The sequence below is a fragment of the Barbus barbus genome (assembly GCF_936440315.1).
Source record: "Barbus barbus genome assembly, chromosome: 31".
NCBI classification, from domain to species: domain Eukaryota; kingdom Metazoa; phylum Chordata; class Actinopteri; order Cypriniformes; family Cyprinidae; genus Barbus; species Barbus barbus.
The window spans coordinates 2,467,573-2,484,610 of record NC_136759.1 but is presented as its reverse complement, the minus strand read 5'-3'; the positions used below and the strand labels follow the sequence as shown (position 1 = coordinate 2,484,610).

The 17,038-nt window shown below is 36.3% G+C and overlaps 2 protein-coding genes across 2 annotated transcripts in view; one reads left to right on the top strand and one right to left on the bottom strand.

Moving 5' to 3' along the window:
* Positions 1–17,038, top strand: part of LOC306851007 (claudin-19-like) — a 564,676-nt gene that overhangs the window by 423,148 nt on the left and 124,490 nt on the right. The gene's annotated exons all lie outside the window — the stretch shown is intronic.
* On the bottom strand, positions 15,687–16,388 carry LOC306851231 (uncharacterized protein; the record flags this gene model as incomplete). Its single annotated transcript, XM_079387395.1, has 1 exon — positions 15,687–16,388. One exon carries the CDS (start codon positions 16,386–16,388, stop codon positions 15,687–15,689), a length of 702 nt encoding a protein of 233 aa, XP_079243521.1.

Genomic DNA, 17,038 nt, shown 5'->3' with positions numbered 1-17,038 from the left:
CACACTTTTTCCTTCCCACAGACTTCCCACTGAGGTGTCTTGATACAGCACTCTGGGAACAGCCTATTCGTTCAGAAATGTCTTTCTGTGTCTTACCCTCTTGCTTGAGGGTGTCAATGATGGCCTTCTGGACAGCAGTCAGGTCAGCAGTCTTACCCATGATTGCGGTTTTGAGTAATGAACCAGGCTGGGAGTTTTTAAAAGCCTCAGGAATCTTTTGCAGGTGTTTAGAGTTAATTAGTTGATTCAGATGATTAGGTTAATAGCTTGTTTAGAGAACCTTTTCATGATATGCTAATTTTTTGAGATAGGAATTTTGGGTTTTCATGAGCTGTATGCCAAAATCGTCAATATTAAAACAATAAAAGGCTTGAACTACTTCAGTTGTGTTGTAATGAATCTAAAATATATGAAAGTCTAATGTTTATCAGTACATTACAGAAAATAATGAACTTTATCACAATATGCTAATGTTTTGAAAAGGACCTGTATATGAATGCCTTTTGAACTTTCTGAATTGCCAAAGGAAAAAATACTGCCAAAAAGAAGGCTGGAAACGTCTGTGTTCACGGTTTCAATGCATTTAGACGTTTGTGGGGGTTTTCTTTCCAGAGAATCAGAACGGAGCTGATCTGGCTTCTCCAGACCTTGAGAAACACACTCAAAACCAAATTCACTGGGGCAAGACGGCATGTGATTGGTTGAGATTTTTTTTCACTTCCTCCATTCACTGATGACTGAAGGGAAATCAGTGAATACAAACATTTCATCATCCATGATCATGAGTGAAATAGTGAACACGGACGTCAGTTGCTGTCATGGGATGATCAGATTCAGTGTGAAATCATCTTGACATGAGTAATGAAATGAATCAATGAAACTGATGTAAATGCAAAAATAAACTTTTATTTATCAAATCAGTGAAAAAAATGTGATCACAGAACATACTGGACTTGACATGGTCATATAAGATGAACACCGGGATGCATGACAACAACAAAAACACAGAGAATCAAATGCAACTGAATAAAAACAGCTGGAAGTTTGTTGTGCAGCATGAAAGAGGAAATGAAAAACTCATTCAAAACAAGACCAGCATTGATTGCAGCAGGATTCTGCCCTCTTGTGGCTGATGCTCAGCAACACACTTCACTCCTCTGATCTGAACTGAGCCTTCATCAGCAACCATCAGACAAGCATTTTCTACTGTAAGTCTATGGAGAAAACAACAGTGTCCAAAATGCTTTTTCAGGTGTTGGACATTGACAGAAGTGGTGTTTGAAGCCATAGTGGAGATGATCTAGTGCAGTGGTTCCCAACCCTGCTCCTGGAGGCACCCCTACACTGCACATTTTGCATGTCTCCTTTCTCTGACACACCACTTTCAGGTCTTGGAGTCTCTACTAATGAGCTGATGACCTAAATCAGGTGTGTTTGATTAAGGAGACATGCAAAATATGCAGTGTTGGGGTGCCTCCAGGACCAGGTTTGGGAGCCACTGATCTAGTGTACTAGATAATGCACTACCAGCCAAATCCACTACAGCAGGGTTTCACACCCCCTGTGGGTTCTTGAGGGAACTGCAGAGGGTTTAAGAGTCGATAAGAAGCTAAGAAATCATAATCATAACATCAAAATAAATAACTTTAAAATAAAAACCATCAAAATGAAATAAAATATGATGTATTTTTAATGTGTTTATCTGCATGTTATCAGAGAAGGGTGAATATGCAATATGTTGGTAAATTGTTGAAATATTAACTTAAAATCTCAGAGGGACTTCACGTGAATATTTTAGCTGAAAGGAGTTTGGATGACAAAAAAAAGTTTGTGAATTTCCAGTATTTTAATTGTTAACTAAAACTATTCAAAACCATTTTTGTGAACTAAAATGCAAAGCCAGCGCTGCACAGACTCACAACCAGCACCAGTCTGCAGCTCTGACCCACAAACCTCAGCGTATCTGTTATAGCTACACACAGATACACGTTAATACACTCACACACACATGCAGAAACATACTCTACACAAGTAATACACAAGTACCTCATCAAACTTATTCTGCATGACAGTATCTGATCAACACTTCATGCTGTTGTATCATTATATACCAAATCATTATCATATAGTATCATTTACAGTATATACAATTATATTTTTTAGTAATATTTAGAATTTGTTTTTTTTAATATTTTTAAATGTCAGTTAAATTTATTTGTCATTTTTTGTTATGTGCTTTTGTCATTTTTAATGACATGTTATGTGCGTTTAATTTATTTTTTAGTTTTATTTTAGTTTTTTGGCATTTTATTTTATTCAGATTTATTTTTATATTTTCAGTTTTCATATTTATATCAGTTTTTATATTTATATTTCAGTTTTTATATTTTTATATTTTCAGTTCAAACAATAAAGTATTAATAATAGTTGTGGTTAACAATAATAACATTGACACATGCTTGTATTGTATGCAAATTTGCATCTGTGTTCACGTGCATAGAGCAGGTATTTAGCAGGTTGTGGTTTTACATTAGTTATGCAATGTTCAAATATCATCTTGTAAAAACCAGCTCTTGGAAAAGAACATCTAGTCTCACGAGAAACGAAAAGACAAATTTAGCAAACCAACTGTCAGTCCTCTGTCCTGTGTGTCATGTGTTCCTGCCTCATGTGTCCATATTTGGTTTGTTTCCTGTCCTTGTCTGATGTAATCAGTTAATTCTTGTCCAGCCGTGTTCGTCTCATTATCTATGATTTACCTGTGTATTTATGTCCTGTCTGTTCAGTGTAATGTGGTCTGGTCTACTCGTTACTCCCCGGTGTTCCTGTCTGTGTCAGCCCTGCCTTGCCTTGATGTCTTCATTAAAGACTGTTATTATTTGAGTTACATCCTCGTCTGCGTGTTCCTGTGTCCTCCTTGTGTGTGCACCATGACAAACAACTTTGCATATAAAATATTTTGCAGAGAATAAGTTTCCAACATCCTGTCCAAAGATCTTTTAATCATAATGAGCTGTAACTTTGTCAAATCAACAGGACAATACTACATCAATGGAATATGAGTATAAATAGAATTAAAAATAATAAAGAGAATAAATGAATAATAGTTGAGTATATGAGTAACAAAAGACAGTAACATGGATATAATTGTTGAATAATGATTATGTGGAATTTACTGCATAAATAAATATGGTATAAGAAAAATAACACTGGAAATTTTCATACACTCATTTGTAACAAAGTATAGACATGATGTAAAAAAGAGCTTCATTGTCATGTTTCTAAAATTATATATGGATTAATGTAGGCTGTTATATATGAGGTATACATGCTTTTAATATATATATTATAAATATAATAATATGCACATCCATTCAAAAGGCATTCAGTAAGATTGTTTTTAATAGTTTTGAAAGAAATCTCTTCTGTTCAACAAGGTTGCATTTATTTGTTCAAAAATACAGTAAATATGCTATTTGAAAGACCTAGTTTCTATTTGAAAATGTATTTATCCTGTCATGCTAAAGCTTCTTTAGCTACTCCAGCTTTCAGTGTCACATGATCCTTCAGAAATCAGGCTGATTGCTGCTCAAGAAACATTTATTATATATATATATATATATATCACTGAATGCTGGAGGTGTTTTTATTTTGTGATGAACTGAAAGGTTGAAATATAGAAAATGGAAAAGGCACATTTTATTGCTCTTGTACAATGCAAGACAGGGGAAATCTCAACATCATTAGGCACACCATCGACACAAAAAAGAAGAAAAAAAAAAAGCAAGATTATGGACTCATGACTATAATAAAGATACAAGTTAGGACATGTATGGTCAAGTAATTTAGAGTTTTTTGAGCAATTTAATTGATCCTTGAATTAAAATATCAATTTCTTAATATCGTAATGACCCCCATCATTTGAACAGTACTATAAATATAATAGTTGTCATTATGGGCCGGTAAGGGACCTAGATACGGGTAGGTGGCGCTGGCCCAAAACGGTTGAATATCACTGGCATACAGACTACTTTATGATTTTAGGAGATGTGGCCACTATACATCACTGTAAGCAATACTGAGATTCAACAACTTATAGTCAGTTATGGAGTAACATCTACTCACTCACATATGTTGATAATGTCTGAAACAGCGCCCCCTACGGCACAGCTGATATTGGTAGGCTGGTCTCAGTTGGTTTGGCTGATGGTCCATGTTTTGGACTCGTTATCTGCTGAACTCCCGTTGTAAACTATGCTCGTCAGGCTTGGACTAAGCCCGGCCCATCTGACAGTACTTTGTGGGTATCCGCCCACCGCCGAGCAGCTCATTCCAGTGCCACCATCGTCATGTTCAGATTCAAGTTCACTGCAGTCTGTCGTGATTGTGGTGAACGATTTACTCAGCTGAAAAAAAGGAGAGAGCCGTGCAATGATTGACATTAAAATGAAAAACCCTCATTGTTTCACTTCCCCAAAACTCACATCAATACAAGCATCCCAGAATCCTTAAGCCTCATTCAGGCTGTCAGCCCAAATCAGAGTTTCTGCATATCTGACTGGAATCTGATCTAGATGACTGACTGTCCACACAGTTTGAGTTTCCAATGCGTACAAGCATGCGTGCCCCCGCAGACAGACTTGCATACGCAAACAACAGACACACAAATAAGCTATATGCGCATATTCAAATGATATTTCACAGAATGGCTTTATTACACACACACACTGGAGTTTACAAACGCTATGCATCATTCAGAACTGAACTGGGAATGGCTCAAAATCTGAATTGCATTTGAATTTAAGTACCTAGGGGTGCATCAATTCAAGAATTAAGTGTCATTTTTAACAATGCATTTCAATTTCAATTAAATAAACATATATTCTCATGCATAACATTATTTACAGAAATAATATATACTAATTTGCCAGAATGCTCTAATTTCCTTAATAAAATTCAAATTTTTTGTACTGTTTTTTTGTTTGTTTGTTTTTTAATCTGGAAACAGGGTGGTGGATATTGTGTTGCAAATAAATAAGAAAAATATTGTACTCATGGCTATTAATTGTTTTGACAGTATTGAAATTAGAGGAATACCTGATAATTTGACATGAAATATCAATCTACATATCAGGTAATAAACAGGCATAATTAGCCAACATTTAATATGTAATTATTTTTTTATTATCATTTATAAACTTCTGTTATCAGGTTGAATTTCTTTTAATTGCACTTTATTAAATTCCTCTCTGTCATTCAGATTCAAATTCTAATTCAATTCCTGTCTGGTCGATTTGATTCAGATTTACTCCCATAAACTAAATATGAGCCGATTCTTCAATTCTGCATTTAACAAACAATGTCTATATCTTGTGTCATACCTGTGACTTTGAGGAGAATCTTTGAGATTTCAGGTTTGCTGTTAATGAAAACACCACATTTATACAATCCTTCATCAGAGACTGAGATGTTTCTCATCTCCATGCTGAGGTCTGTTTTGTTCACTTTGGTTCTATCCAGGTACTCAAATGTCACTTTTGAATAGTTGCTATAAAACTCATTGATGAAATCTTCTTCATTGTCATTTTTAACTCTCTGTATGTACAAGCCTTCAACAGAACTGCTGTGGTTCGAAGGCCATCTGAATGTAACGCTGTGACCCAAAACAGCCGTGATGTTCATCACTGCATTGCAGTCACCTACATAAACACACAACAACAAAAACAACTAAAGAGTTTAGAAGCATTTCAGTTGGCACTGATTATTATAGCTGATTATAATATGGCAGGTATACTTCAGTCTAAATAGTAACACGTACTGTGGAAATTGTATACAAAAACAAATTAGTGGTATTCTTTTTGAACTCTGGTGTGAATAGCATTATGCTGCTGTTTCACGAGTTCACACTTAAATATAATAAATACAATAAAGTTATGTGTATTTGGCGTGCTGTCCGAGGGGAGGGATTCGAGCTCACAATTTTGGCCCGAACCCAGAGTACCCCCTTTGCTGGAAAACTGTCAATGAACAGAGGTAAATCTACCGTGTATATACACGTCTCTAATCTTTTTAACTGGTTTGATTACTGATTGTGCTCCTCTCGTGTTAATTAGGTTAATTATCTGAATGTGCTCCTCCCGAACTTTGTTAATAAAACATCATTCGGATAATTACACAGACACAAGATTTATCATTTCCAAGCAAAACAGTCAAACTCTATAAGACCTGTAAATCAACCATTGCTGAAAAGTGTCTACAAAAGTTAGTGTATATATAGAATAGCATATATATATACATGTATATATATATATATATATATATATATATATATAGTGCCTTGCAAAAGTATTCATTCATTTTTTTCATGTTTTGTTATGTTGCTGCCTTGTTAAACTGCTTTAAATTACTTTTTTCCACATCAGTCTACACTCCATACACTATAAGGGTAAAGCAAATAACAGGTTTTTATTACATAAACATAAAGAACTGCCTGTAGAGTTCAGAAACAGGACTGCATCAAGCCATACATCCGGGGAAGTGTTCAAAAAAAATTCTGAAAAAGGTTCTTTGGAATGTTCTTCACACTAAGAAAAAATAACTGCTTTTGAACACTGAAATTGTAACAGTTGTGGTTGTAGCGATAAGCGCACGACCAAGGAGTAGACAAAAAGGAGACTTTAATAAGCATCAACGCTCTATAACCATTATAAACATTAAATCAAGACTAAGGGAGAACTGAGGACTTCTAAAGGGACTGGAACAAAGGAACAAACGAGATGATTAATACAAAACAGGTGAATGGAATAAACGATGATTAACTAATGACAGGAAACAGGCCAAATAAGGACAAACAGGAACTAAACGGAAACCAACACATTACAGAAATGTTCATGGAACACAAAATGTAACAAAAGCAAACCTCTATTGCATCTTGCTATTTTCATTTTCGATTTCACATCATCTCACAATTAGTGTCCTGCTCAGTAAACTTAGTCATGTAACAGAAGTTATGGATGGCTTGATTTATGTATTGTGACACACAGTTAGGTCCATATGTATATTTGCACACTGACACAATTTTCCTAATTTCTGCTCTTTATGCCATCAGAATATAATTAAAATGAAACAATCAAGATGAAATTAAGGTGCAGACTTTAAGATTTAATTCAAGGGGTTGAACAAAAATATAACATAAAATTCTTAGGAATTACAACAATTTTTATACACAGTCCCCCCATTTTCAGGGGCTCAAATGTAATTGGGCAAATAAATATAATCATAAATAAAATGTGTATTTTTCATATTTTGTTGAGAATGTTGTATGTTGTAATGTTGTGTGTCCCACGTTTATTGTTGAGTGTTCATGAGATGGATTGCCTGAGGGAAGAAACTGTTCCTGTGTCTGGTCGTTCTGGTGCTCAGAGCTCTGTAGCGTCGACCAGATGGTAACAGTTCGTTTTTTCAAAACGACAATAAAACTCGTTCAAGTCGTCTGCTAGTTGTTGATTCTCCAGAGTGCTGAGGGATGGTGTCTTGTAACTGGTGATATCCTTCATGCCTTTCCACACTGAAGCAGGATCACTGGAAGATAATTTTTTCCTTAGCTTGTCTATAACTGTAACTTGAATATGTTTTGGCCAGCAGCTAAAATAATAAAAATTGTGTCTGTGTCCAAATATATACGGACCTAAATTAAGCGTATAGCGTTAGTTCTGGCACGTCACATGAGTCAAGCTTGCATCGGCTGACTCTCAGCTGATCACATCTACCTATAGGAATATGACACCTATCACAGCATTTCTATATAAGCTCTATTCATTATTATTCAGCAGCTTTTTTACTTGCTCAGTTGCAAATTACCTTTCTCCATCCCCAACTCCTCCTTTTGCCATAGTCAGGACTTGGCTTTCTGATATTCCTTGTTGAATCAGACTCCTTTATCTTGAATAATGTGTTACACTTAAATATCATTTAGTACATTAATGATATCTGCTTTTTCTGTTCTGTTTACCCTAGGGGGGTTATTATTGCTGCTCTCCCTGCTATAATTCAGGACAGGCTGCATGGATGGGCAAGGAGTTTTTGCCCAGAACAGAACCATACCGCCAAACCAAACTGTATGCTAAGTGTCTATCATTTTGACGATAGTGGTCCTGACAGAACTGTATTTCCAAGTGAAACAGCTTTTATAATGTGAAAAAATATAGAGCAGGACTTGACTTTATTCATCAATATAGAGTATATGTATAAATTCAAGCTGGGGCGGTGGTGACCGGGTTAGCTTGGTGAATGGGACCCGAAGAGCAGAAAATGCACCTCTCATCTCTATTTGTGGCTGTGTGTGTTCTGTTTGGGTTTTATTTGACAAATGGTTCAGGTCCAGACCTTAGACAGGGTAGACGGCATTTAGAATTTTTTTGTTGATTTACTAACAGCTTGCGCCAGCACAAACCGTCTTTGGCGTTATATAGTACTGTCAGGATTTACTAAAGACGCACAGTGAAGAATTAGCGCTGAAAAGGCGTGGACACAGTTATTTTTGTGCCTGACCTTATTGAATATGCATTTGTAGGAGTTTCAGATGCTAAATTTATGGGAGGAATATATTAAAATGAATTGCGCAATGCGATTTACGTTTGCGCTCGTCAAATTACTGGTATTAGTGCCATTATTTCACGCACAAAAAAAGCATGTCTTAAACTATTTTGTGCTTGAAATGGCTGCATCTGTTGTTGCAAGGAGGAGACACCACAGAGAACAGAGAGCGCGTGGTAGAAGGGAGAGGAGTTTTTCCACAGGTATTAAAGCGGTCATATGATGCGATTTCTTGTTTTCCTTTTCTTTAGTGTGTTATACGATCTGCAGAGTTACAAAGCTCAAAGTATCCCACAAAAGGATTTACTCTATCTAAAAGAGAAGGCTGATCCAGACCGGGCTAAAACGCCTCATTAAAACACGCCCCCACATGTCTACATCACAATGTGGAAATATTTGCGTAATGCTGCCCAAATGTTCAAGACACGCAAAGAAAGAAGGTGTGGATTCAGTAACTGCAGTAGTGTTGATGCAGTCGTGTCAGGGAGACGCGAAAGCAAAAGCACTTTATTTGGCCTTCTGAAAATAGATGCAATTAGAAATCATTGATTAAGATTTGTTTACAACACGACAGCTCAACCCAAATGTTCGAATTTGTGCAACGCATTTTATGGACGACAGTTTCGTGAACCTAGGAGAGGACAAGGCTGGCTGTGCACGAAGGCTATGCACTTCTGAATCAGTGACAGTGAATGTTTTGTTATTAGTTTAAGTATTTGCTATTGACTGTTCAAATGCGGAGTTTTGCGTATAATATAATAATAATACATTTTTTATAGTACATGTAACATTAACAATAAAACTATCACATTAAAAATGAGTTCTATGTCGATACATTAACCACTCCCCTCCCCAAACACATACACACACACACACACACACTCCGGTCCCACCAACTTTTTAAAACAAAGTTACACCACTGGGTACAACATACCTCTTTCCTCATAAGTAAACCTACTTTGTAGTATAAACTAATACTGTGAGTAATTGAAAGAGGATATCATGTCTTGTGCAGCAGCGATGGATTAACTGTTTCTGATCTGTGGACTTTGTGGATGCAACATGATGCATACATTAACCCCAATACGGCTGAAACTTGAACTGAAACAGGAGATCTGAATATCTGGCAGTAGTTTGGCAGAAATATTTGATCATTTAGACTGTGTTCACGGCCCAGATCACATTTTTAACATGCAATGACCAAGAACAAAATCCCTCTAAAACAAAAAACTGCAGCACAATGTAATGCAAGCAAGAAAAAAACGGCTGAAGAAAAATGATTTCCTGGTGTTCTTGGACTGATCTAAACAGGGTTGTCCTTAGCTGATGCAGGGTCCGTTCGCCGCGGGGCCCCCTCAAAGCGTAGGCACAAAGAACGGCCCTGGATCTAAATGTAAAAGCAAACACAAGCAGCCACACTCTGAAGTGTAATTCCTTCTTAGTTTAAGAAATAAGCGACTAACACACATTCTCTTAAAAAAACTGATCTTACAAACCATATTTATGAGGACATTGTCCATTATTTGTCTTTTATCTTAATGATATTTATCTCCTAAACCCTTACAGAAATCTGTGCACATCATCAGGATCATCTATGAGCCTTTAAAACTAATGACAACACTAGTTATCCACACACACACAGAGAGAGAGAGGGAGAGAGATGTATCTGTACCTGTGAGTGTATAAGCAGCGCAGCTGTAAACTCATGCTGATGGATGTGTGAACGGCAGAAACACTTACAGAGAGCAGACTGGCTTCATGTCCTCCTCTCTGTCTCAGCAAGCAGACTCTTGAAACAGGGCCTACACAAAGAGAAAGGGAGAAAAGTGATGCCATCCGCTTGACCGCTTCATATCAATACTGTCAGAAGGAATCCCACAGAACATGCTCTTGTCGGACTACTAAACAACTAAAGAGGGTGAGATAAACAGAACAGAATGAAAGAAAGAAAACCGATTGTCCTGTTGTGCTGTAGACAAAGAAAATGAACTAAAATAATAGGGTTGTTTCACTGGAGAATACATTAAACCAAAATAAACTAAACAGCTTGTACCGTTTTATTGCACAGAGAGTGTAAACTAAAGTTCTGCTTTACTGCAAATGGCATTAATCTAATTCTAAACTAAACTAAAAACGAATTGCGTTGCTTTACTGCAAAGCGCATTAAACTAAACTAAAGCTGGTTGTGCCATTATTTACTACACTAAACTTGACATTAAACGAGAATAAAATAAACTAAAGGTTGCTTTAGAGAGGACACTATACTAAACTAAACAACCCTTACTAACAAGAACTTTATTCAAGTGTACTATTAATGTTTTATACTTTATACTTTAAATTGATGTACTTTTCAGAAATGTACATTATGTAGTTGTAAACTAGTTGTTTACTCAAAGTTTACACTGCAAGAAGATGCTTTTATAAACTAAAAGGTGGGACAATTTTCTCTTAAGTAATAGTAAAAAAGTACATTTACTAAGTACAGTACCAATACATCGATATTACCCAGGTGAAAAGCAAGTGCACTTCCATAATGTACTTAAAGTGCTCTATTTTCGTACACTAATTTTGTACTTAATATACTAAAAATTATCCTTTAGTACTTCCTAAGATAAACTTAAACTAAAGTGCACTTTTAACACACTATCTTTGTATTTAAAAAAAATTAATTTAGTTACCACTTAAACTTTACTTAAGTATAAAATGAACTTTAAATATACTTATTTTTGCCAGGTTAAATAAACTGAACTAAACTGATAATGCTGCTATACTGCTGAATTACCGCTTTGCAATAAACTAGACAAAACTGAACTAAACCAAACTAAACTAAATGGGCTGCTTTACTTTAGAACTCAACTAAACTAAATTAAGCTGAAAACTAAACTAATTGTGTTGCTTTACCACAGAGGGCATTAGACTAAACTTGATGTACCCTTTTATTGTTTTAATGTACATATTATTTTAACCAAACTAAACTGTATTTAATAAAATTTAGAATTCAACTAAATTAAGCAAAAAACTAAATTAATTGTGTTGTAACAATTTATAAGCTCAAAAGGGAATTGTATATAAATAATTACAATTAATTATGATTAATTACAATTATTTATATCGGCTGACAGTAATAACTGTTGCAGAATTAAATTGCCATCAGCTGATTGGTCCGTCCAGCGAACATTCAGTGTAAGTTCGTATCAACGCTAAGAAAGGGGATTTCCTTGGCCACAGAAAATACTTTCCTATTAATACATTAGAGCATGTAGCGAGGGTCAAAATCGTAAAGGGACATTTAATATGCAAGACAGAATTAGAAACTCATGTAATTTGTGCACACAACTTTTATTAACTAAACACTAACGCAGACTAGTCTAACAAACAAACAAACTAACTAACAAACATACAATCACTCATACATGGGAAAGGCTAATGATAGTTGATGAATGAAGCCATCAGGAAAACCAGAGAATGCAGTTATGGAGAAAATCATTTAACCACCTGAGTAAAACCATCATATCTATAACTTATACTAAACCTCTGTTTCGTTTAGTTAAATATTATACTTGCACTGCCTTTGGTCGGGTCGAGTGACCGGAATGCAGTCTCCGATGAAAGTCTTAATGGTTTCAAAGTTTTGGACTCCCGATCACGTTCTTCCGGGTTGAAGAGTGATGAATTCCAAAGATGTTCTGAAGGTAGAAATGCTCTTCCAAGTATTGAATGGAAAAAGAGCTAAGAAAGAGATCTGCTGAGGTCCAAGGAGAACAAAAACGTAGAGGGTCCAGAAAAAGTTCTAGCTCACATCCTCTTAGGATCTAACAAAACCGCAGACTGCTAGGGCGTCTCTGAAGTGAGAGCTTTATCTGCTATAGAGGATATAGCAAATACCCAATGGAGTCCTGGATTTTTGGAGGGAAAGTTTTACGATTATTTGTCTCTGGACATGGTAATTTTCATACAGTTGTGGTCAGAATTATTGGAACCCTTGGTAAATATGATCAAAGAAGACTGTGAAAATTAACCTGCTTTGTTAATCCTTTTGATCTTTTATTTTAAAAATTCACAAAAAGCTAACCTTTCATTGGATAATAAGAATTTAAAATGGGGGGAAATATCATTATGAAATAAATGTTTTTCTCAAACACACGTTGGACACAATTATTGGCACCCCTAGAAATTCTTAAGAGTAAAATATCTCTGAAGTATACTCCCATTCATATTCACAATTTTGAGCCCTCCAGGGTGATTATGAACATGAAATTATCCAGCCATGGCTTCCTGTTTCACAGAAATATAAATAGGAGGGAAAATAAAGCCCAAATTCCCTTAATCATCCATCACAATGAGAAAAAACAAAGAATATATTTCTGATGTGCAGCAAAAGATAATTGAGCTTCACAAATTAGTGAAGTGGCTTTAAGAAAAGAGCTAGAGCAGTGAAAATCCCCATTTCCACCATCAGGGCAATAATTAAGAATTTCCACTCAACATAAAATGTTACGAAACTGTCTGGAAGAGGACGTGTGTCTATATCGTCCTAATGCACGGTGAGAAGGAGAGTTTGAGTGGCTAAAGACTCTTCAAGGATCACAGCTGGAGAATTGCAGAAAATAGTTGAGTCTCGGGGTCAGAAAACCTTAAAAAAAATTGTCAAACAGCCCCTACATCACCACATGTTGTTTGGGAGGATTTCAAGAAAAATTCTCATAGCTCATCCAAAAACAAACTCCGGCATATTCAGTTATCAGACAGGACTGGCTTTTTAGCAGCAAACACTCAAGATGGGTTTGGTGAACACAGGGATAAAAAGTGCCCCATGTGTACAATGAAATATAGTGCTGTATTTGTGATGTTGTGGGCCTATATTTCTGCTGGAGGTCCTGGACATCTTGTTTAGACACATGGCATCATGGATTCTATCAAATACCAACAGATAAAAAATCAATAAGTGACTGATTCTATTAGAAATCTTATAATGGGCCATGTTTGGATCTTCCAACTGTACAATAATCCAAACACAAACCTCAAAAACAACACAAAAATGGGTCACTGAGCACAAAACCAAGCTTCTGCTGGCCATTCCAGTCCTCTGACCTGAACCCTGTAGAAAATGAGTGAGGTGAACTGAAGAAAAGAAGCACCGTCATGGAGCTGTGAATCTAAAGGATCTGGAGTGATTCTGGATGAAGGAATGGTCTCTGATCTCTTGTCAGGTGTTCTCTAACCTCATCAGGCATTATAGGAGAACATTTAGAGCTGTTAAACTGACAAATGGAGGTTTCAAAAAGTATTGAATAAAAAGGTGCCAATAATTGTGTCCAACATGTGTTTGAGAAAAACATTTATTTCATAATGATATTTCCCCCCATTTTAAATTCTTATTATCCAATGAAAGGTTAGCTTTTTGTGATTTTTTTAAATAAAAGATCAAAAGGATTAACAAAGCAGGTTAATTTTCACAGTCTTCTTTGATCATATTTACCAAGGGTTCCAATAATTCTGACCACAACTGTAGGTAATTCAGCTGGGTTAATGCACAAACTTCTAAAGATTCTTAAGACACTAATATGTTGCATAGGTATCAACATGTAATATTCACTCTCAATTAGATCATCCGAAGACGAATTGATAGAGACTAAACATGATACAGCTAAAGTGATATTAACTAGTGATCTATCAGAAGCATGCAGAAAATGGTGTACAGTACACAAAAACATATACAAGAACAGTAATAATATACACAATGACCTGAAGATATGTGTGTTCATTCAAATAAAGGTTTTTCTATGAATTAATTAGAGAAGATTCCATTTTATGACGTAATGTGTCTTTCCTAAGAGGAAGTGTTGTTCTACCCGCATTCCATTGAGCAATAAAACCAGTGTTATCAGATGGGTTGCCATGGAACCAGGGGCCTGTTCTACCTTCTTAGGTGTTAGATGCATTTCAGGGGGAAGGGTCCACAGACCCTCATAGTTGGCCTTTTGGTTAGGTGAGGGGGCATTATTTGTTAAATATAACAAATAGTTGTGTGTCTGATTGGTCCAAATGTTACAGTGTTGATTTATGACAGAGGGCATTAAAATAAACTAAACTGGTTGTGCCGTTTTATTGCATAGGGCTGCATTAAACTAGACTGAATTAAATGTGTTATAGAGAATTCATCTAAACCAATCCAAACTCTGAATACAGAAGGAATATAGTTATTCATTAATCTCTAAATTATGAGATTAATTATTGATTGATTGATTGATTGTACATCCAAATCTTTAATCTTTTAACATTCAAAGTATTTCTTAAAATGCTATTTTGGGCTTAGATAATTGTTCTGATTCAATATGCATCAAGATACGAACTGTTGTCAAGATGTTTTTAAACGTTAAATATATTGAATAATTAAATATAAATTGCTCAGACAGCCAAAAGTTAAAACATTTACATTAATAATAATAAAAAGTGTCTGTATTTTACAACTGGATGTAACTTATATTAAACATACAACATATTTAGGTCATGTGACAATACTTTAGCATAGTACATAAAGATTGTTTCACATACTTAGCATTATTTTTAAGTAGTGGGGACTTTATTGTTATTTACAGTTTTTTTCGGGGGGTTTGTTTCCGTCACATCTGATAATAATGTTGTTCTACGCCTAGATAATTATTCTAATGCATTAGATGTAAATGAACTGAAACATTTGCCACTTTTATGTTCAGCATATCATCCCTTTTTGATAGTATACATAGTATACGTTATATATAGAATATGCTAAATGTTTGCAGAAATATAGTAAGTACAATATAGACAACCAGATGCATGAAATGCTATAATGCAATGCAGAATACTACGGTTCGAAACATTAGTTGCAGACTGCATTGCATACTATTTTTTAAAAAGCATGCAGTATACAGTATATACTGTACTGTGCAGTATGCCAGTGAAAATAAAGCTCATTAGTCTCAGGTCAAAGGTCAGCTTGATTTTATTCCGTTTATTGAATTCATAGTCAGTATTTACATATTACCTGAAAGTTATTGTGATTTATACGTTTCGTTCATACTATTCACTGACGCGTTGTCCAGCAGTGTGCATCAACAGTGTGTGGTTTGTAGCTCAATTGTCTGGTTGTTGTTGATTGGTTCACAAGGGCAGAGGTCGTTGCCGGGGTCGTTGCCGGGTTCGGTGTTGGAGTTGTGTATGGTGTGAGGTTTCGTCCCATTGGCTACCGGCTGATGCAGGTGTGTGTTCCACTGAGTAGCGATAACTCCGCCCCAAATTTGACGACTTTCCTGAAAACTCACGCAGATTGCGCAGCCACGCCCCTTTTGCTCGCAGCCCCGCCCGCTTCGGTCGCGTACGCCCAGGTGTCTCACTCCGCCCCGCCCCTCTTTGCTACGCCGACTGAGCGAGACGGTCTGCGCATGCGTGTAACGCGTCGCCACAGACGCCAGGTCCGAATGGGAGGAAGTGCTATCGATGAGTCTTTTCCCGAGCGCGAGCGGTCGCAGAGGCAGCGCGAGCCGCAGAAGCTTCCAGAAGCGCGAGTTGGTTCGCTCGGAGCGCGCGTCGTGCCAGCGGATGGAGGTGGAGCTGTTGCGCAGTTGCGCGATGTCGCCGCAGGGGGCGCTACACGCCCGTCGTCTCACGGTGATAACGGGAACACGCGACGCGTGATGAAGGTACAAGCACAGACGACACTCCAGCAGACTGATGCTCTTCTCACACAAACAATCCGAGCTCAACACCAGCAGCAGCCGCCGACACGCCTGCATACACCTGAGAACCGCCTCCATCAGATCTGAGAGACACAACAAGCATGCATTCAAATAATCACAGGTGCCAGCAAAGACATGCATAATATTACAAAAGATTTCTATTTCAAATAAATGCTGTTCTTTTGAACTTTCTATTCAGCAAAGAATCCTGAAAAATAAAATGTATCGCGGTTTCCACAAAAATTAAACTTTTCAACATTGATAATAATCAGAAATGTGTCTTGCAGCAAATCAGTATATTAGAATGATTTCTGAAGATCATGTGAGTGACACTGAAGACTGGAGTAATGATCCTGAAAATACAGCTTTGTATAATATGAAATTTCAAATATATCACAACAGACAACAGCTACTTTAAATTGTAATAATATTTCACAATATTATAGGTTTTATTGCATTTTTGATCAAATTAATGCAGCTTTGGTGAGCAGAAGATGTTTTAAAAAACATTAAACAATCTTACCAACCCCAAACTTTTGAATGCTATCATTCACTACATTCATGTGTTAATTAGCACAAAGTTGGTACTCTTTGCACACAAATATACAGTATGTGACCTATAACCTCACTGTAAGTGTGACTTCTCAAGAGGAGGTCTTATAATCTGAGCTATAACTAGAGTCCTTTGTTTTGGGTTGATCATAAACTCAATGTTTTTTCAGATTTGC